Source organism: Vidua macroura, chromosome 3 (assembly GCF_024509145.1).
Source record: "Vidua macroura isolate BioBank_ID:100142 chromosome 3, ASM2450914v1, whole genome shotgun sequence".
NCBI classification, from domain to species: Eukaryota; Metazoa; Chordata; class Aves; order Passeriformes; family Viduidae; genus Vidua; species Vidua macroura.
Window position 1 is genome coordinate 60,553,040 of NC_071573.1, and position 21,429 is coordinate 60,574,468.

A 21,429-nucleotide genomic window follows, 5' to 3' on the forward strand; every position below is an offset into this window, starting at 1 on the left:
TTTGTGGCATATTAGTAGATATAATATTATGCAATTAATTAGTAACAGTGATGAATCATAATATGAGTACTTAATACTTCAGCTATTGTATACCTTAGATTCACTAGAATCTAAATAGAAAATCTTGAATTAATAGTAATACTTTGTTTCTTAAAAAAATAAGTGTTGATGAATTATTCTTAGAACATAAGCTGTTTCAGTCAGAAAAGCTTTACTCTTCCATGTTGAGTATGTTCTAATCAGTAAATGGTTAATGGCAAAAGCTTGAAGATGTGATTTGGAAACTAATGGAAAAAGGGAGGGTTATGGCTACATGTGGGAACATTTGAGATGCAGAGACAAGTTTCATGGGACCTTATAGAACACACCCACGAGTACTCAGCTGGCTGTGTTCCTTCAAGGCCAAACTTGACTGTATTGGAAATGTCCCAGCAGTTAGGGGAACTTCCTGGGATTTTTTGGGGGGGATTGGAAAAGCAAATGTCATTCTTATTTTCAAGAATCTTTTTTTTAATGCCATCTTAGGTTCTTAAAATTCATAGTTTTTTATGGCCCTTTTAGCAATATTAGTTTATAGCTCACTTATTTTTGCTTGTAGGAAAAAGCAGTTGCATAAAGTCTCACCTATTTGTTATGGCTGTCCAAGTACCTGTTTTTCTCTAGTATTTTGGTGTTTTTTTTTTTTAAGGAAGATAAATCCCCTAAGTAATTGAGAACTCCTAGGCTTGTTCTGCACTTGTACAATTACAAGCCTGCACTTTAAGACTTCATACTGTCTAGAAGGGCAGACGACTTCAGGTATAATATCCCTAGCATTTCCTATTAACAGCTTCTAAAATAACAGCTCTTTTGTTACTGCTCATTGAATTCCATGATATATGCTAGTTGTTCAGTCTGACATCTCTCTTAATTTCCTTCTATTTTTCCTTATATTAAAAAGCAGTCTTAGTATAGATTAAGATGCTAGATGAAGAGTTCTGACAGGTTTTTTTACTTTATTCCCATTCTATTTTCTGTCCACCCATCCTGTTCGTAATTTTTCCTGAGAGAACAGAATATCCACTGACAATAGTTTGTGTGCTTAGGAAGAAATGCCATTTCAGTAGACCAGAAACTGCTCTCTAAACTCCTGTCCACGTGATAGTTAGATTTCTATCCTGCTTATATTCCCTTTTGCTTTGTGAGCTTAATTTTGTTTTAGATGCATTTGTGGTTATGTTTCCTCAGCTCCAGTGATTTAAAACATTTCAACATACTTAATTTTTTATAACATGATTTTGAATTTTGAATAGGGAAAGAAGGAAACATTGTTTCATATAATGTCTTGTACAAAACCCAGTTTTTACACATACACAACCACCCCCTCCCCCACTTTCCATTCCCCTCCAACACTGAAGCTGATTATGTTTCTTATTTTGTAAAGTAACATTTGGTACATATATAAATTAGAATAATTTCTCAAAGATGACTGAAATAGATTTTTTTTTTCAAACTTAAAAAATTGATATTTCAATTCAGGAAAGTATTGGTGAGCTTTTACAGAATATGTAAAACAGTTGTATTAGAAAAGAGGAGGCTACAGTTTTTGCTTAAGGTTGGTGTTTAGTGACGGTGCATCTGGAATTAGCTTTTTTAAAAATGTATCATCTCTGACACTTAGACTAGGCAGCAAAAGCTCTGTAGAGGTTGTTCTGAACCAGGCTCTCCATGCTTCACTAAACATTTTTAGAAATTTAATATTTACCAAGTGACAAGTGGATATCCTAACTTGCTGTAAATTGAGTTCAGCTATATTCTGAAACATTTAAGTTCCATAGTATGAAGCTGAGATAGGCAGAGGGGATTAATTTAAGTGAATTGGTGTAGTCCTGTAATTGTAATGTGGCTAAAGCAAATTTGTGTCTGTTTACATTCTTGTTTTCTGTCCTGGCTACCACAGATTGGGTTTTGTAATAATAATAATAATCTTTATATTCTCAAGGATCTTCTTGTCTCAGTACAGCAAGATCCCTGTAAGCAAGAGGTTAATGCTACATTATTGTCAGCTGAAAAAGACACAGATGGAAGTAGGTTTTGCATAAAGGAATCGTATATCACGTCACCTTTTTTTTTTTTTTTTTGTACTCTGGAATCTTCAGATGAGAGGTTTTGGAGCAAGTATATGTAAGAAATTGAATATATATGTACTATTTAAGAAAAAAATTACAAACCAGCAAAAATTGCAATCCAATTAATAATTATAGCTAAAAATTTGCATGTATGTGCATTTTGTTCTAACTTGAACTAGATCAGTTTATTTTGGATTAATTAGGTACATATACAAACTTAGCATCTATTATGTTAATAAAAAGGGATTTATTACAATTTAAAGTCTAGTTAATATGAAGTTGATGTGACTTCTGCCTAATGAGGTGTTTTCTTGGAATCTGTATTGAGTTAAAGCACCTCTTGGAAAAAAGAAGTCTATGTGACTTAAAGGTGCATTGAGAAATATATCAGAGTGAACAAAAACTCGTTTCTGTGACAAAATGTTCTGAAAGTGAATTCCTGTGGTGAGTGGTACAGATGAGAAATGGATGGGCGGTGCTCACTTGGGAAGCATATAGCTTTAAGATGTTGAGATAGTATACTTATATATGAAATTGTGGGGAAAAAAAAGTTCACTCCTGGTGAATTAGCATGTTTTTAATGAAGTATTAAAATGTCTTTGCAAATGACTATAATTTGATGCTGTTCTTCCATAGTTCAGAATTTGTCATTAAATATTGCTGTAGGAGTACAGGTACATTTGAACCTTTCTTGTTTCTTTGCAGTTTGGGTTGTATGTATTGGTAATTACTTTAAGTTCTTTTTTGCAGGCAGCTAGTGTTATTTGAGATGGAGTTATTTCTTCTGGCTTGTTTTTGCATGTATTTCCCATTGCTCCAGGCATGCCTGACATGGTTGATCTTTAGATTTCAGTATAAAGTAAATCTCAGATATTTGTCTTTTTTTGATGTTACTTTGTAAATTAATTTATCACCTCTGAGAGTCATCTATTATTTCCCTGAGAAGTCTTTATTTTGCCGTAGTAGATCGCCTGAGTGATGTGAACTTGACAGTTTGAATTTAAAGTCAATAATTCTTTATCTGTGGAACTGTTTGAACAGATATTTCAGTTTGTTTTGTGATTATTTTCTTTTTATTTCTCATTTGTCTTTGTACTTTCATTAAAGATGCAAATTTGAAGGACCTAGTTTGTAATCGTTCTGGAGTATGGCTTCTCCAAGTATCCTTGTCTGAATGCCAGTGTAGATACAACACCTAAGGTACTCCACTGTTGCCTAGAGAAGTCCATGATGTGAGAGTTAAACCTTGTGCTAGGTGAAACCTGTTCTTCAGTTCTTTGTAGTTTGAAATTCTCACTGTAGCGTTTTGTGGTTTTTGATCTTTCCCAGAAATGAACTGCATTCAGTTCACCAATGCAAAGATGCTGATTGTAATCTTGCATGGTTTATAAAATGTGGTCTGTAAATAATTACTCTGCATCTTGGCTATTTGCTTTGGGGAATTAAATTTTGGGTGGGAGTAGTGTTATGAAGATTTATACCAGCCACTCTTCAAATGTGCTTTATATTGTTATTTTGGAATCTGTAAAGTTTTGTAAGGCAGCAAAATATCCTCCATTACAATGTTATATTGAATTCCTTTAACTTTACTATTTTAGTTCCTTAAGTCCATAGGTTCCATATTAATAAAATAGATTGATTTTCTTTGCTTTGTTGCTTTAAAGGAATCTTCTGAAATAAATCACTAAATACTATTGCATGCAAGTACTATACTAAACAACATGAGTTACATGTACACAATATGTGCATTCATAGAGCATGAGCAATTATTTTCATTATTTTATGCTTAAAACTATTGTAACTCTTAAAGATAACACTTACTTAGCCTCAGAATCTTCAGAGTAATATGTGAATGCCTGAAGAGATGGAAAGACAAAGGAGCTATTGTTGAATAGTTCTGGAGGAGCGTGACTTAAAACAACTTTCACAGGCTGTGAACTGTTAAAAAACTTTCAGTTAACTTTCATTACTTTAAAGAGAGTCAAAGGAATAACAGCCTCTAAGTCTATCACAGTCAGTTCTCAAGGTACTGAGGATGAAAGCTAATGAGTGGTATTTGCCAAAGACTGTGATTGAACATTGTGCTTGCTTGAAATGACAGAACCATATTAAAGGATAAAATAACCTTGGTTCATGATTCAATAGTGTAATATTTGAGATGTAATGGCATTTGAGTTTTAATAGCTTGAATGGGCAGACTACTGGAATATTTAAGACTTAATTTTTAGGAGAAATTTTAATTTTTTAACACAGTGCAAATGATGTAATTTTGACCTACTAATTTCCTCATAATTGATCTCAGTGGGAGGTATAAATTACTAATATGTTACTGTGAACTACATGTATTTCTTGCTTTTGTGGGGGAAATAAACTTGCTTTTTCCCTCTCATTCTGTAGTTTTGTAGATAGTTGTGAAGAAACTCTGTCACTGAATTTGGGATCTGCAATAAAGACTAGTTTAGATTTTCTGTTTGAAATATAAACTGTGTTTTAGTAGAGAATAATATTGTTCAGAGAAACAAAAAGAAGTACTAAGTGCATAATGATTGCTAGTTAGAAGCAAATGAAGATCCTATTGGGTTTGTTTACTGCACTGAGTCAGTGGTCTAATTAAATATTTATGACAAAAGGCATTTAAAGGATGCCAGCACTGACCGTATTTTATGCACGTATGAACAAGTGAAATATATCAGAGTTGACACAGACTCTATGGTTACTTACAGTTTGCTAATACAAAGTAAAAATATGTTTGCTCAATGTACAATTAAGATCAATCTTTAACCCTGAATTAAGAAAACTCTGAATGAAGCTGATATGGAACAGATGTTTAATTGTAGCTGACTTTTGATTTGCAAATCTTTTTCTGACTGCTCAGATGTCTAGTCTAGGTTTATTCAAGCACTTAGTGGTCTGTTTAAAGTATGACATCTTTTATTTAGAAAAAGGAAAACAGGGATGATGTTAAATTTGGCACATTCTTAAAATATTTGTCTAGATTCAACAGACACCACTGAAAGTAATGCTTATGAGTGAAGTCATCTCAGTCACTGGGGATTTTTGCCTTCCTCTGCAGCATTGAGCATGGCTCCTTGCCAAGGGCTCCTTTGGGCCATTCTGCCTATGTTCTCTCCTGCTGCTTTTGTGCCTCCAAGGCACCACTCATGCCCTTCCTCTCTGCCTTTCTTTGTCACTCCAAGTTTGTAGCAGGAGTGAACTCTTGTATTGCCTTGGTTTGGTTTTCCTCAGGGTTCCTGTTTGTACAAGGCACTCTGATTTGCTGCAGCATCAGGAGCTGGCACTTTTCAGCTCTCCCTGCATGAAATACAAGTGCAGGCCAGGCATGAGAGCACTTTTCATGCATCACTGGCCAAGAAGCGCAGCAAAGCAATTTTTTGCGGCCAAAAAATATGCTTGTCATTGATATGCATCGTAATTTTGAAAACAACTCAGGCTGTTGCGCATCTCCTCCTCTTTTGTGTGTGACAAGTACCAGTCCTTATTCTTCAAGTCTCAGGAAGCAGGGACTGCCTGGTTCATATTCCAGCTTCTCCTTTCTGTGGCCTTGCCTTTGCCAGACTGCAAGGGATGTTTTGATTTTTTTAAACAAAACTGAAGAATGCATTAGCCTGGGCCTGGCTAGAGAATTGTGTTGTGTTTAATGCCTGTGAGCATTGCCTCTTAAACCGATTCAGAAAAATGAAATTGAATCCTTTTTCCTCCTGTAAATATGTGTCTTTGAAAATGTTTTTGGAGCTGAAAAAATACTGGCATTTCAGGCAAATACCAGTCTCATCGTTAATCAGTTTCTGTGCACTGCTCCTGTGCTTGTGTTTAGACACTTGTGGTTAGCCACTTTGGAGATGGACCCTCACTCTGATGTAGTACTGTTGTTCTCAATTGTTATAAAATGTTTTATTACATTTATCCAAGGGAAATGGCTCAATCATTTCTAAAAATGAATACAAGAAGAAAAAATAGTCTCTGGGGAAATAATAGGTATTGCACACTTCAAAAAGTCACTCCGTTTGGAAGCATGTCCTGCATTCGGTTAAGGGTTTGATCTCTGAAGAGATATGTGGAATTCTGCAATTCTATGGAAACCCAGATTAACTGAATAGACACAGAAAACTTAAAAAACTGTACTTGTTTTTGTTGGCTTTTTTTCCCCCAAAATCTCTTTAAATGGTTGAGTTAGTTTGAGATAATCCACAGCTCTCACTTCCATCAGATGGTACACGCCTCCTTCCCACACAGAGACATTCAGTGCCTAGGCTGGGACATGATTGCCCATTCAATCCTTTTTGCTAGTGCAGGGCTGGGAATGTTGAGATTTCCCTCTGCCTTTACTGCTACAGAAACGAGAAGGAAGGAATAAGAATAGGATAGATTGTATCAGGTGGAAAGGACCTCCAATGGTCATCGAGTTCAGCTGCCTGATGACCAACCCTTTAAGGTAAGAAAGCACTCATGCCACAAGGGCTGACCTAAAGGTCCAAATAACTTTTAAACACTGACATGCTTGGAGCATCAGCCACCTCCTAGGAAGCTATTACACTGGTTGATCACCCTTGTGGTAAAGAAATGCTTCCTAATGTCACATCTAAACCTTCTGTGGTGCAGCTTTGGCCTGTTTCCACATGTCCTGTCACTGATCCCAGGGAGAAGAGCTCAGCACCTTCTTCTTCACCTTCCTCAGGAAGCTGTAGGGAGCAATGAGGCCACCCCTCAGCCTCCTTTTCTGTAACCTAGATAAGCCCAAAGTCCTAAGCCAATCCTCTAGGACATTGATTCCAGCCCTTTCTCCAGCTTTGTTGGTGCCTTCTGAACATATTCAGGGACCTTTAAGAAGGATGTCCTTCTTAATTTGTGGGCTTTGGTATGGTGTGGCCATACCAAAGCTGAGTGCAGCAGGATAATCGCCTCTTTTGTCTGAGTGGTTGAACAGGGTTTGATGCATCCCAGGATGGGGTTTGCCCTCCTGGCTGCCCAGGCTCTCCCTGCTGGCTCACACTGAGCTGCTGCTGACCAGCACTCCCAGATCCATTTCTGCAGGGCTGATCTCCAGCCACTCCTCTCCCAGTTTATACTTGTGTCCAACATTAGTCTGTCCTAGGTACAGACTCTGGCAGTTGCTAAATTTCATGCCACTGACTCCCCAATGCTCTGATCTATCCACATTGCTCTGTAGGGTTTCTCATCCCTTAAAGGGAGTGAGTAGCACCTCCCACTTGAATATCACCAGCAAACTTGCTAATAGTGCATTCAACTCCTGCATCCCTATCATAGATAAATGTATTGAACAGAACTGGTAGCTGTGAATGTTTATATTGCATGAGTAGTTGGCAACTATCATATAGCCAAACAGCCATGATATCCTAATTCCCAGTTGCATAGAAATTTCCATTGTGTATGTCAGCTGCAATTGCTTTGCTCTTGTTTGATCTTCTTTTGAGAAGGATATAAAGGACAGAAAAATGCTACCTCTGGTTTTATGAGGTGGTTGCATTATGAGGTGGCATCTGCAGTGTCTTAAGTACAAGCTTGAAATTGGTACTAGAATAACCTTGGTTACATGTGTTCTTTTTATGTTCTCACTTAAAAGAAAACATAACTTGGCAGCAATACAGAATACAGCTGATCTGAGTACTCTTGTGTTTTAACTGCTGGCGCTGTCTCTTGGTATAGCTAGGTTGAATGGGCTCCCCTTCTTGTGAAAGCAAGGATGGACTTACACTTGTACTGATATTTCTGCATTCTAATTTGGAACATGAATATTTGTTGTGCTATGAACACATATGTGTGTATGGATGCATAAATGTGTAAGTTTGCATACATATAATAAGAATAGTGATTATAATTTACACATTGGTTGTGAATATCAGTTAACATCTCAAACACCTGGTGGAAAATGAAATGGAATCCATTCTAAAAAATAACACACTGTGCAAACCATGATGATGTCTTCTTAAGAGTGCCCTGCTCTATTAAAATATTTCTAGTTTCTGAACTGATTGGATCACAACAGTTATCTTCAGTTCATGTTTAGAGATATTCTACTAGGAACATGAATGTTTCCAGAAAAGTTATGTTATCATAAAATTTAAACTGTGTAGTAATGCCTGTCCCCAAATGGTTTACAAAGGAATTGCACTTGAAAAGTTTGGTTTTGCAAATTAAATACCCCTTTAGATTTTTAAAACTATATCACTCTGTACACACACACACACATATATATATATATATATATATATATATATATATATATATATATTTGAAATGACTCAGTGTCTTTCAATTCTACAAATAGGATCTTATAATGAAAACCACTGCTGGTACTGAGAGGCTTCTTATGCTTTTGAATCCATAATAGAGCTCTATAAATACTAGTTGCTGATGATATAATGTCTTTTCATTTTGCTTCTGTCTAGAATATAGACTCACAGACTTGGGCTTTGTGACATGGTAAAGTTTTTCATTATGTGGAAGAACCATGAACTGACAAAAAGATGTTTAAAGATACAGTGGACACTGCTTAGTATATCCAAGTTCTTTGTTTATTATGACTTCCTAATAAGAAACTGTGCAATATTTTACAGTTATACTTGCCATATATTTCCTGTAGATGTGCCTGCTTTATGTTTCTGTACATCAAAGACTTGATATTAACTGTGGGTTTTAGTATATACACTTTATAAAAAAAAATCTGATTCCAGATGGGGGCTTGATATGATAGCATATATTATTTTGCACTAATCTATAGATTTCCTTTACTGAAATTTGTATAACTGAAGCTTGCATTTGCAAGATGTGATCACTGACCTGCACATTGACTTTGGAAAAAAAGTGGTACCTATTATTACATGCATCTAAGATTCTTTGAACTCTCTCTTGCTTATATTTTTTTCTGCTTTCAATTTACTGCTTTTCTATATTGGTAATTTTTCTTACTAAGCTGAAGATAAAGCTGTCAAGAAAATAAAGTGGTTACTTCAGATGCCTAGAGGAAGTAGTAATCTTTCTTGAGGAGTAAGATTTTTTGAAAGTACCAAACAGACTTAAAATTCCCTGCTCCCTATTTCAGAAGTCACTCTGACTTCTACTTTCTTGATTTAGCCTTGCTACTTGGGCTACTAAATGTGGTAGTTTTTAAATTTTGCTTCTGTAAAAGCTTTCTGATTTTCCTGAAGAGAATGTCTGCTGGACAATGCAATTTTGAATAAAGCTCTGGATTCTTGGGGAATAAATCAACAATGCCTTCACTCTGTGCTCAGTGCATACCTTCTTTTCTCCCCTCTCCCTCCGCTCTTGGCCTTTACCGCCCTGTGCCATGGAGCCGAGCTGCGGGAGTGCTGGAATGGGGCACGTGGAGTGCTCTGCCACTGTCTGCAGGGACAATGGCCACAGTGTCACCCAGGCCTACACAGGGGCTGCCAATGGTGTTTCTGTGGAATGGCAGTGGTGTGTGGCATCTACTGAAATCTGTAATCTAAGCAAATGCAAAAATTCCTATAAGCTGGCAGACCTTTGAAAAGGCCATGTTGTGGCCTCTATGATAAATGCCACAAATAGCAGAGCTGTCATGAAGGAGTTGGTTCAAACTGGAGACTGCATGCCAGTCATGGTCAGATTTGAACAGTGGAAAGAACTTCTCATCTTCCCACCCCTGAGCATGTGGTGTGAGCCGTCTGCTCTAAGTCTTTGTCTCCTGTCAGCAGGAGGCAAAGATTTTCCTTAAAACCTGGCGCACAGAAGTAGAGCCTGGACTGGTTTTCATTACTGGCACTACAAACATATGGAATGTTTACATTCCCAGTTTCAGGTACGAGAATCACAGAGTGATAGAATGGTTTGGGATGGAAGGTACCCTAAAGAACTTCTAGTTTTTAAAGCCCCTGCTTAGGCCAGGACACCTTCCACCTGACCAGGTTGCTCAGAGCCCCATCCAACCTGGCCTTGAACATTTCCAGGGATGGGACATCTACAGCTTCTCTAAGCAACCTGTTCCAGTGCCTCACTACTCTCAACAGTAAAGGATTTCTTCCTAATATTTAATCTGCCATTAAAAGCCATTTAAAGCCATTACCCCTTGTCCTGTCACTACCTGCCCTTTCCTTCCCTTCTCTCTTAAGCCCCCTTTAGATACTGGAAGGCTGCTGGAAAGGTCACAAGAAGAATAGATAAAACTTCAGTACTGACTGCCATTTCCTTTAGCTCTAGTAATACCAAGCTCACTGAGTGAGCTTGAAAGTGGCCATTGTAAAACACTGTTTAAGAATATGGTAAAATGATTATCAGTGTTCAATTACTATATTTATAAAGCAGCAGGCTATGATACATAAACGAACCTCAAATAAAACCTTTTTTCCTTTGTTACTGATTTCCACAAATCGTATTTTTAGGAAAAATAAACTTCTTGAAGATTTCTTATTTTTGAGCACCTAATGAATTTGTTGGGTACTGTGATTTCAGAAATACACAGACAGAAAGCAGCCATCTTATTTTCTGCCCCTTAAAACAAACCACTGCAGTATAGATGACTAGACATGTTGCATGTGTTCAGCTTCTGCTTGCATGCTGGTTCTGCTGGTCTGAGCATCAGCTCTTAGTGGTCTGCTTGTTCTTTTTATCTTTTGCAGATAACACATTTTATTTTTCAGTCAATTCATATAATGGGATTCATAAGTCACTGAGGTGTATACCAAAATGATAAAGATGCTAAAGTTAACAATGTAGAAACAATATTAAGTTTTAGAAGATAATATAGAAAAAGTTGGCTCAAACAAAGAAGTCTTCTGTTACTTTAAAAATAAAGATCTAGAAAAACCAAGACTATTTAGTGACACTTAATAATTAATAATATTTAAGTTTTTCAGGTATTGAACTTTCCTTGTGTATTTACTTTGTTGTTGTTTTGGGTTTTGAAAAAAAAAACATTGAAATTTCTCTACTTTTTTTGTCAAGGATATGTATAGCTTTGAAGTATGGTGAACAGTCTTTGTAAGAAAGCTTACAGTTTTATAATCCACTTTATGTATATTTTAAATTCTCCTGAATAGTATCATCGAATAACAGTATCTGTAATTAAGAACCTTACCGATTTACGTATCTTAATTTTCTTTTTTCTTATTTTTCCTTAATTTTTTCCCTCTTTTCCTACCCTCCTACCCCTCAGAAAAGAGCAAGAGGACAAGTGCTGTTTGATAAAGTATGTGAACACCTCAATTTACTGGAAAAGGACTATTTTGGGCTGTTGTTTTATGAGAATTCAGAACAGAAGGTAAGCCTGTATGAGGGTTTTGTTTGTTTTTCATCACTGCCACTCACTTCAATAGTTCAGTGAGGTATATTCTGTTAAATGTTTACTGTTTCAAACACTTGAGTAAATTTTGCTGCCTTTTCTCATAGATGTGTAAGAATGCTTTGTTTGTGAACATGAAAATAATCTAGTCCATAAGTCTGTAACAACTTATGTCTGTAAGGCCTTTGAGTTCCTTTATTATTAATTTTAAGTTTAAAGAAAATTTTTGGCTTTTGTAAAGAGGCTGAAGCTAGTCCATCACTGGTATTGGATGCTAATTTTATAAATGAATGGCATTTGAGATTACTGCATTTGAAAGGATTTCTTAAATACCATTTGGTCTTTGGTCTAGTGATAAAGAAGATCTTTGTTGATCTTCTAAATAATATCATAATCTTATATGTTATTTTCACTTGTTGCTTTATTTGTGCTTCTCACTATTAAAAAACTGTACTGTATATACACAACAAAATAACATAAAACAGCAGTCTGATCTCTGGCTCAGAGAGAAAAGGTCTAATATTAGACCTGGGATCCTTGAGCTGTACCAGAAAACAGTCCACTGAGTAGATCCCAGGAGATAAAATAGGGAGCTTTGGGTTTTTGAAAGTTGAGCAAAAAAGTGTGGATTGGTGTAGGGTTATGTCTTTTTTTTTCCTCCTCTTTTTTTTTTTTTTTCTTTCTTTTAGTTAGGCTGAGACTTTCTTGGTGTTCTTCAGTCATTAGAATAGAGAAACTGAGGTCCACTCTTTAAAAAGACCCATCTATTTTTTCATATGTCTTTTTCCTTGGACATACTAAAAACTTGACTGGATCTGAACCTGGGCAACCTGACTTAATTCAAAACTGGCTCTTGAATCACACTTGGACCAGTTATGTCCAGAGGTCTCTTTCAGTGTGAATGAGTCCTTGAATTCCTTATCGATTGAGTGTGAAGGTGGTACTGTAGCAACACTCATATTTACGTAAATTAAGAGGTATTTACATAAATTGAGAAATATCTGATAATGGGGTCCTTATTCAAAAGCAGAATAGATCACTTCTCACCTGGGTTATGGACAGCAGCAGGCTTTTATTTAAAAACTTCTGGGGAAATCTGGTTCTTTTTGTTATGAAGACTAAACAACTAGAGTTGCTGGATTTTTCTTCTTCATACAAATACATTCCTAGTGTTATTTGGAGAAACTTAAAAAAACCCCTTTCCTAGCTGATTTATGTTTAGGCCCCTCTTTTTTGTTCACCTCTGTACTGAGTTACTTTTTAATTTTGGTACCAGTTCCTTTTTTTTTATTATTTTTTTCTGTTATGACTGTTGCCTTTTTAGATTAAAATGCCACAAATCCCTGACCTCCAGGCCAGTCAGTACTAAATGCTGAATGATGTGTTTTTCCCATTCTTGTGCACTCATCACAGCCACCCATTTATGAGCCAGCTGTTGAACGCAACGGCAGCTGTGGCGTGTAGCGACTGAGTGCCAGGCACTCTGTTGAATTAGAGCTGCTCCCCAATGCACCATCGGGGTACCATTGGAGGAGGAGTCCCATTAACTTTTCTCCATGGGTGTCCTGTGCAGCTGGGAGAGAGGTTATGTCTTCCAATCAGACTGATTTTTGTTAGCTTTAATACACGTTTTAAAACTCTTTCATTTTTTGGAAATGTTAAATTTATTAGTCTGAAGTTTAGTTAGAGATTTCATTGCATTGCACCCTCAGAAGTTCATGAATGCTCCATTCACACTGTAATTGGTCTGCAGAAGTGTTAGAAAGCTTCTGCTCTTATGTTTTGGGAGCCAGCTGGAAATGCTGCTTTTCTGGATTTGTACAAAATACTTTTGTACTGGTAGAGAACATTTTGTTCTTTGACAATACATTACTTTGTCTCATCTATAACCTTACCATTCACAAATTAAACAAATAGATTTCTGCCTACTGGAGCAAAGTAGTGTGTATACACTTCATCTTTTCTTTTGAAAGACAGACCTGTCTATTCTGCATTAAGAGCTCTAATTTAGGGTAAATTCTTTTGTGGTGTTTGTTTTTATCTATGACAAAAGGCACAGATGCAAAAAAAAACCCACCTCTGTAACTGTGCCTATAAATGGAATATAGCATCTGATTTTATTTGACAGAGCAGTAATGAAAGTTGGTGGCTAAGTCTGCTTCCAATAAGCTTATTTCAGGCTTGGAAAAATCAGAAAATGAACTGTATTACTTGTGTAAAGAAGAGATTATCATCTTGCAGCATAGTCTGTATTGTATGTTCTTTTCTCCTGCTTTGTAGTGATGAAAGATGAAGCACTGAAATCCTATTTTGCTGTTGTAGTTATTCCATGCTATATTCTCTATTTATTTACTTGATGCTGTGTCTAAAACGTAAGGATTTAAGGTCCTTCTAGAGTTATTGTAGTTGCAAGAATATGGCTGTCGGTAATTTCAGAATGGAATCCTTGCCAAAACCGAAAACCTAGGATGATAGCTGTAGCTGAAGTGTGTCTCAGTTAAAATTATTTGAAGACTTATGTTGTCTTCCAAGACCTTTCCATGTCAAGGTTCTTCTAAGAGAAAGCAATTTTTCTGACTTAAGCATTATAAATGGTATCCAGGATTTTGGAGAAGTGATTTCTAACTCTTCCTTTGTAAAAATGTTATGGACTTTGACTTCTCTGGAAAAATTATCATAGCTGTGGAAAAGTAGAGATCACAGACAAAGCAAGAAATGTGAAATTGTCTTTTTTAAAACATTACAATTGTAATAAATTATAAAAAGGGAGTTTTGCTTTTAATTTGTAAATAATATTAATCTAATATACACCTGGTGCACTGGTGATGAAATCTAATTGGACCAAGGTAATTTACAACAGGGATCTTGGTGTGTTAGTCCATATTCATTGGAGACACATTCTTTGTCAGCAGGGGCGATCTATGCTAAAGGTTTGCACTACTGCAGAAATGTAGTTGCACATCCTCCTAATTCACACAGATCTGTGAAACTAGACTAGCATTTTTGTCTTCTTGAAAGAGGATGGACTTCAGGTGCAAAAGCCTGTAATATAGACTGTGATATTTGGTATTGGGAAACAGCGTTGCATCTGGAATTTGTTTGCTACCATAGATTGAAAAAGGTGGGTCACATTATACCCAGGATGCTCTGCTTTGCTAAGGTAGGTGAGAAACATTGGTAGAAATCAGCCTTTGGCAACATTTGTGCTGCACTGAGGTATTCCCTTAGACTTAAAACTGCAAGTACCTGCAGTGGCCTGTGAAAAAGCAGATATTTTCCTTGGCCTCACAAGGCAGTGTCTAACTCTTCCCTGTATTTCACGTCTGTCTTTGAAACATTGCAAGACTTGCTGTCAGGCTGGCTTTGTGTGTTTCTTCCATGAATGTGCTTGTGTGTGTGTGTGGGGCTATGGGAAGTAAAGGTTCAAACTCAATGAAGGAAAGTCTCAGTAATTGTAGTTAAAATGTTTATGTTCCTAGTCTTTTAACCTGTTTTTTTTTTAACACGTATGGGTAAAACTAGTAAACGGGATTGTATGAGTTAGTGATGAATGTATGTTACAGATTCCTTAGTCTCACTTCCAAAAGTTAATTTTTTGATGATCTGCCACAAAACAGTCTCTTTGAACATGTCAGTAGTAACTGAAATGTAAAAGCTAATTAATATGTTGCACAGATTATATCAAAGTATTTTTGATATTGAGGATTTTAAATGCTGGCTGTGGTTTGCTTCTTGTTTTTTGGTTTTTTTTTTTTTCAGAACTGGCTAGATTCTTCAAAGGAAATTAAGAGACAAATTCGAAGTAAGTACTTCTGTATTCAGATGTTATTATGCTCCTCTTTTTTTCTCACAGAAATATTCTTCAGAAATTTAGTAGCCTGGATGTCGGTTGCTTACAGCTTTAAAATAATTTCTATCTGATAGTGATGTATTCACCTTAAAAAAGGAAGCAAATCTTTTATCTCCATCCCCTGTCCAAGTAGGGGAGAGGGAGTCACTCAGCATTATGCTGTAGAAGTTAATGATTATACTATATGTTACTATTATATCACTATATTATAATGATTAATCATGATATTATATTAAATAATCAAATATATTAATGCCCCAAAATTTTCCCTTGTTTTGTGAGAAATAGTTGATATTTTTGTATCTTGAAACTGTAGATGTTTTTTAACTTTGTGCTGATATTTGGTGCTGATATTGGATGGAGAATGCGATCATGCAAAGATGGTCATGATTGTTGCCATAGGACTTTCTTACTTCAAAGAATCACCAGAAGAATATGAACCTACAAAAAGAGAATTAATATGTTTTACAGAAAATGAATATTCTTCAATAGTGATCAGTCCACCATTGACTTTTTTGATAATGTCCATCATTTTCAGAATGGAGATGGAATAGAAAGCATAATCTTGGAATGTCTCACTACAGTACATTTCAGACTGAATCTGCTTGAAATGCCTTTCTACTTCCTATACTTAGTACATGATGAGTAATTTATTTTACTCTGCATAAAGCTCTGTCAAAACCCTTCACTAGCTGGGTAGCTTTTGTAGTAAATGGAGAGTGTATGGACAGTAAATCTAGGTAATACTCTGCCTGAGTCTACATATCACAAATAAGTGGCCAGTAAAACATGCTAGACATCCCTTGCCCTTACTGAACTTACTGCTATTGCTTTACCCATTTGTGGCCAAACTAGGGTTTTTGTTGTTGTTGTTTTGTTTTTAATGGAAACCTTTCGTAGTACCTGATAGGAAAGTGGGGAGAAGAGGGTGATGATAATATTTACAAGCCTGGACTTACAACATGAGAATTTAAGCTAAGAAACTGACTGTACTTGTGATTAAGAACAGCAATGTGTTAGTTATAATGATAGATGGTTTCTTTACTGCTGTTAACTCCACTGTTTTGAGGCAATACTCACTTTTTCCAGAAATCACAGTAGTGTTAATTCCTTTTTCTTCACATCTTTGCCCATTGATGAAATCCCTTAATAGGAAGGTGTGGTTTATATTCTCATCATAGAAATGAAAGTTACAGAAGCATCCTTGGAAGCTGTTTTTTTTTTTTAATCCAACATGCTCTCGTGTAAGCAAACTAGACCTATTAAAGCAGTGAATGTACTAATACGCAAGTAGCATCCACACCTTTAATTAAGGAAAAGTTACTGGTATTGGAACTTCTGCAGGTCTTCAGTGAAAATCTATTAATTGTCCAAAGCAGGCTAAAGGCTGTTTGATTTGGTTTTAGTAAACAACAAAAGATGGAGGATGTTGATACTTTCTGTATCAACTTTGTTGATACAAAAGTTTATATCTTTTTGTATTCTGTAGCAATTTGCATGCTATCTAGCCTACAAGTTAGTGTCACAAATTTGAAGTGTAAGAACTCACCTGAAATTTTTTTGGATGCACTAGACAAAGTTATTTTTAATACTATATCATATGCACTACAGAAATATATGTTAAGGGGGTTTGATTTTCTATACAGCATGACGACCTACATTTTATACTGGAGAACAAGTCCAGTTACTGAATGAGGAATCATGATGGGATTTTTTTTCCCCTCTGGTCTATAGTATTTCAGAGTTGATAGGCATAATAAAACAAACAGTGAAGTAAGAATATGATTTTAAGGATTTTAAAATGATGCTTGGTTACACTAATATGCAAGTAATTAGCATACTGTTAGTTGTGTTCCTCATCATTAGTCTATTAAAGTTTCCAGATATTGGAATCTTACTGCAGGCACAGTTAATCCTCCAGCTACATAAGTATCAAGTAATGAGGCTTTTTTCTTCTCAGACTTAATTTTAAATATGTTTGTCTTTAATCAAGAATGGAAATCCTGTGTACAAAAATACTCATTAAATTTAAGATAACTGTAAAACCTATTAGTCTGTTTGAAAGTTGAAAATGACCATTAACCAAATGAACTTTTGAACCTGAGATTAGCTCAGATGGATAGAGCCTGGTGCTAAAAAAGCAAAAAACAAGCCAAGGTTGTGGGTTCAATACCCTCTGTGGGCCATTCACTTAAGAGCTGGGCTTGCTGATCTTGGTGGGTCCCTTCCACCTCTGAATATTTGGTGATTTCTTTTTCTGTTGTATGGCACAAACTGAAGCACTAGCATGCTAGATAAGTGTATTTGGACAAATACATTGATCGGAACACATAAAGGTGACACTTTCAGAAATGTAGTTCAACACATCAGTTTGCAACATAATATTTACAATGCCTGTCTCTCTCTTAAATGTGAGCAACACCAATACTCTGCACATTGGGGATGTATGTACCACCTGTGATTGGGAAAGGCAAAATAAGAATCCTGTAGTCTCCCCCAGGTCATGTTCTGCAGGCTGTCTCTTGCTGTGTCACAGTCCTCAGCCCCTCTGTGCAATCTCTTACTTGTACAGGTTGGCCTTTGGCTGGGCAATTATGTTGGCTCTCAGCAATTACTGATGTTACTTCAGCTAATGAACATGATCCACAAATTACTGTCTCTGTTCTCAGGGCTACAAAGGTGACAAAAATCTTGTTTGCTTTCAGCCAGCCTGATCTCTTCAGGAAAATGAATTCTTGACTTTTTTTAACTCATGTACTTGGCTATCCACTGGCTTGTGTTAAAACCTCTAATTACTTCTTTCAGGGACAGGTAGGTAATTACATTTCTGTCACTATCTTTTTGAAAATTGGTACATCTCAAGTGGATTCAGGCTTTTGCAAAACTGAGAATCACAGCTTAGAATATTGTGATGGTACAGGCAATAGCAAATGACCTTGAAATAGTCAAATCTCAGATGACACAGAGGGTGTGTTGGGTCACCCTTATACAAAATGCAATTTGAGAATGTATCTGTTTAAACCAAAGGTAATTTTATGTCATTTTAATGGTGTTCTAGCCTGCAGCATGGTTAGTATTTTTACTGCAAAAATACTCCCACATCACATATTTTGTGTTTTATATCTAGTAAGAAATGGAGAGGGTTCAGATGTTCTGGGAACAGAATAGACTGGAGAACTAAGACAAGTTTTAATTAATTAATTAGGAAAGAGCTCGCATTTTAGGTGCACAACTCTGGCTGTCTGATTTTAATGCTAAAAAATGTATGGGTATGCTGAGGCACCAAAATATGGTGGTCACTTTATGCAGGTTCACTTTATTTTTTATATCATCCTATTTTATATATATTTAGCTATATATATGTAAGTGTTGTAGCTAATTTTCATCTAAGCTGATTACACTAGAGTGTAGATTGTTATTGTTGAAGAAAACTAAGTACCTGTGCCAAGAGAAGGGTTTTCTTGTAAAAGCTGATATACAAGAGATCATGAGTAAAAGCCAGAAAAAGCCTTTACTGGAAAAAAAAACCCTCACTGATTTTTTCCAGTTTAAATGGGATGAATCATGTTAATTGTATGCTGCTAGCTGGTTGGTTATATTGCATTCTTTTCTCTAAGAATGGACCTAAAGTTGCCACAGGAGCATTTTTGATGTAACAAGTTGGCTAGAAAAATTTTTGACATTTCTGTAGCCCATACTACTGAAAAACAAAACAGAGAGCCTTATCAGGGACAGAATGCTAAATACAATTTTAAATCAGCTTTGGGGCTGGTTTTTTTTTTTTGTCTTGGCTACCAACTCTGTGAAGAGCCAGCAATAATGTGCATTATTATATGAGGACAACTATGATTATATGCCTCGTTCGTGCAGCTATAAAAAGTCTGCTTTAGCGTAAAGTAGAAATATAGACTGTGCACATTGTAATAAACTTGCTACTCTATATTTAGGGGATAAATGTGCTTTCAGTAATCAGGTAAAATATATGGTCACCAGCTGTCCAGAAAATATTTAGTACAAAATCAACCTCAATATTTTTCAATAAATTAGCAATTTAATCAGTGTAAGTAGAGATATGATTTTTTTTAACCAAAAAAAAACCCAAAAAAAAAAAAAAAAACCAAAAAACCTCAAAACAAACAAACAAAAAAAACCCCCAAAAACCACACTCAGGATTTATGCACTTTTTTTACAGAGAATATAGTTTTTCAGGTTTTTTTTCTTCAAACCACACCTAAGTCTCCTGGCTGCAGTGCTTTCTGAAAGGTAGCTCTAGAAGTGCTGACCAGAAAGAGCAGCAGTTAAACAGTAATTCGTATGTGACTAGTTTAACTGCAATTTTAGACCAGGAAAAACTTGCAGACTGGTTTAGTACATCCTTCATCCATTTCTCCAGCTCTGTTAGCATGACAGCTCTCCTTGAATGCTTTTTGTGTAGATAGTTTGGCCCTATTGCTCATACTCATCACTTTGGTTTACCCAATATCAGTGTCTTTTCATTAAATTATGCTGATTCCCTGGGAGATGATGGAAGTAAGTTAATCTATTCCATCATCAACTGTATTTGTTATACTGTATCTATTCATTACTGTTAGACTTTTTTTCCCAAAGTATTTTTGTCTTAATTCTGTTTTGCACTGCATTGCAGTAGGCAGTGCAGTGATAAATGAGACCTCATTTAAGGGTCCTGCCTTATTTTGTACACAAAATTGTGCAAAAACTTGGTATCTGGGAATGTTAAGATACACTAAAACCCCGAGCTCTCAAAAAGAAATAGTGGCTTAGTAACCATGTGTAGAATGAGGTTCACACTGAAACAAAAATTGAAGTGCTTCAGTGAATAGCCATGTCTGAAAAACCAAAATAATTTTTTAAACGCTGGAAGACATTAGGAATTCTGACACACCTCTTTACCTTTAGTATATACGGAATTTCAGAACAGATGTTTTTTTAAGAAAGTAACCTTAAATAATGTCAGCACTTTTTTCTAGCATCATATTGAACGTGGCATTTCAGTCTTTTTCTGTTGCTGTAGAAAGACATATTTTTCAAAGCATGATTTATCTGTGTAACACAGATTTCTAAAATAATTTACTGTTCAAAATACATTCTGAAAATGTATTTTAATTATTCATGTGTGACTTAGTTTTCAAATCTTAAAAATTTATTTAAAAACAGAGCTGTGACTAAAGGCAACATTTTATGCTTTTTCAAATTATTAATCTAGTTTTAGGCATGCTTTTGCTTAAAAAAATGCGTGTGTTATTAACAATTCTAACATATGAGAATTTAAATATCACTGCTATTGTAGTTGTTTAATGTGGTGTTTACCAGAAAAATATTTTAAAGTAGGAATGGCTAATATTTTATTTTCCATGCATTTTCAATGAATAATTTATTATCTTTCTGTTATATACAACAACACAAAGCTCATTTTGATATCTCATGTTCACAGTTACTGTACAGTCTCTCAAACTAAGTTTAGACAGGAGGAGACTGTTAGCCTTGGAGGACTTGGAAATAAATACAAATTCAATGCAAATGCCTTTGAATACATAATATCTTCGAAGTGTTAATATACTATGGTCTTTTTCAAATTAAAAATGTCTTCTGATATTTGTGTAACTTACTGTAAAACATTATTCAAAAATAATTTTAACATGCTAATCTTTCATTATATCTGTGGGTCTCTACCTGCTAATGAAAATAATCTATGCTTCTTAATAAGGTACAGTAAAAACCAGAAAAAAACTTCCATCAAGATTTCAGTGATTAGGATTTATTCTACTTTCTAACATTTTTCAATAAAGTTTTTTCTTTGCTTACTTGGACTTAATTGAGATTAACAATCAGATATTTCCCATGTTTAGGTCTACCTTGGATATTCACCTTTAATGTGAAGTTCTATCCCCCTGATCCGTCACAGTTGACTGAAGACATCACTAGGTATGCACAGGCCCTAATTTTAAACTTTAAATTACTGTTACTCTAATTTAAAAGCCACATAGAATTTCTTCTTCAGTTCGTGTGTACTGTACACTGTAGATATTCTTGCATACATCAACTGCTTTTTGGAACAAGGTTGAAAAGGTAAAATGAAAACTTCTGGAAAAAACCTGAGCAAGAAGAATTAAATGATAAGTGGGGATATGATTTGGGCAGCAGGTAAGGTGCGA

General features: G+C 35.6%; 1 protein-coding gene across 4 annotated transcripts in view; it reads left to right on the forward strand.

Annotated features, from left to right (window-relative positions):
• EPB41L2 (erythrocyte membrane protein band 4.1 like 2) overlaps positions 1–21,429 on the forward strand; it is a 108,859-nt gene that overhangs the window by 50,551 nt on the left and 36,879 nt on the right. For all 4 annotated transcript variants that reach the window (XM_053972986.1, XM_053972987.1, XM_053972985.1 and 1 more), the window contains 3 exons: positions 11,281–11,385; positions 15,166–15,208; positions 21,124–21,199. In XM_053972986.1, coding sequence (XP_053828961.1) covers positions 11,281–11,385; positions 15,166–15,208; positions 21,124–21,199 — 224 coding nt within the window. The remainder of the gene's footprint in view (positions 1–11,280; positions 11,386–15,165; positions 15,209–21,123; positions 21,200–21,429) is intronic.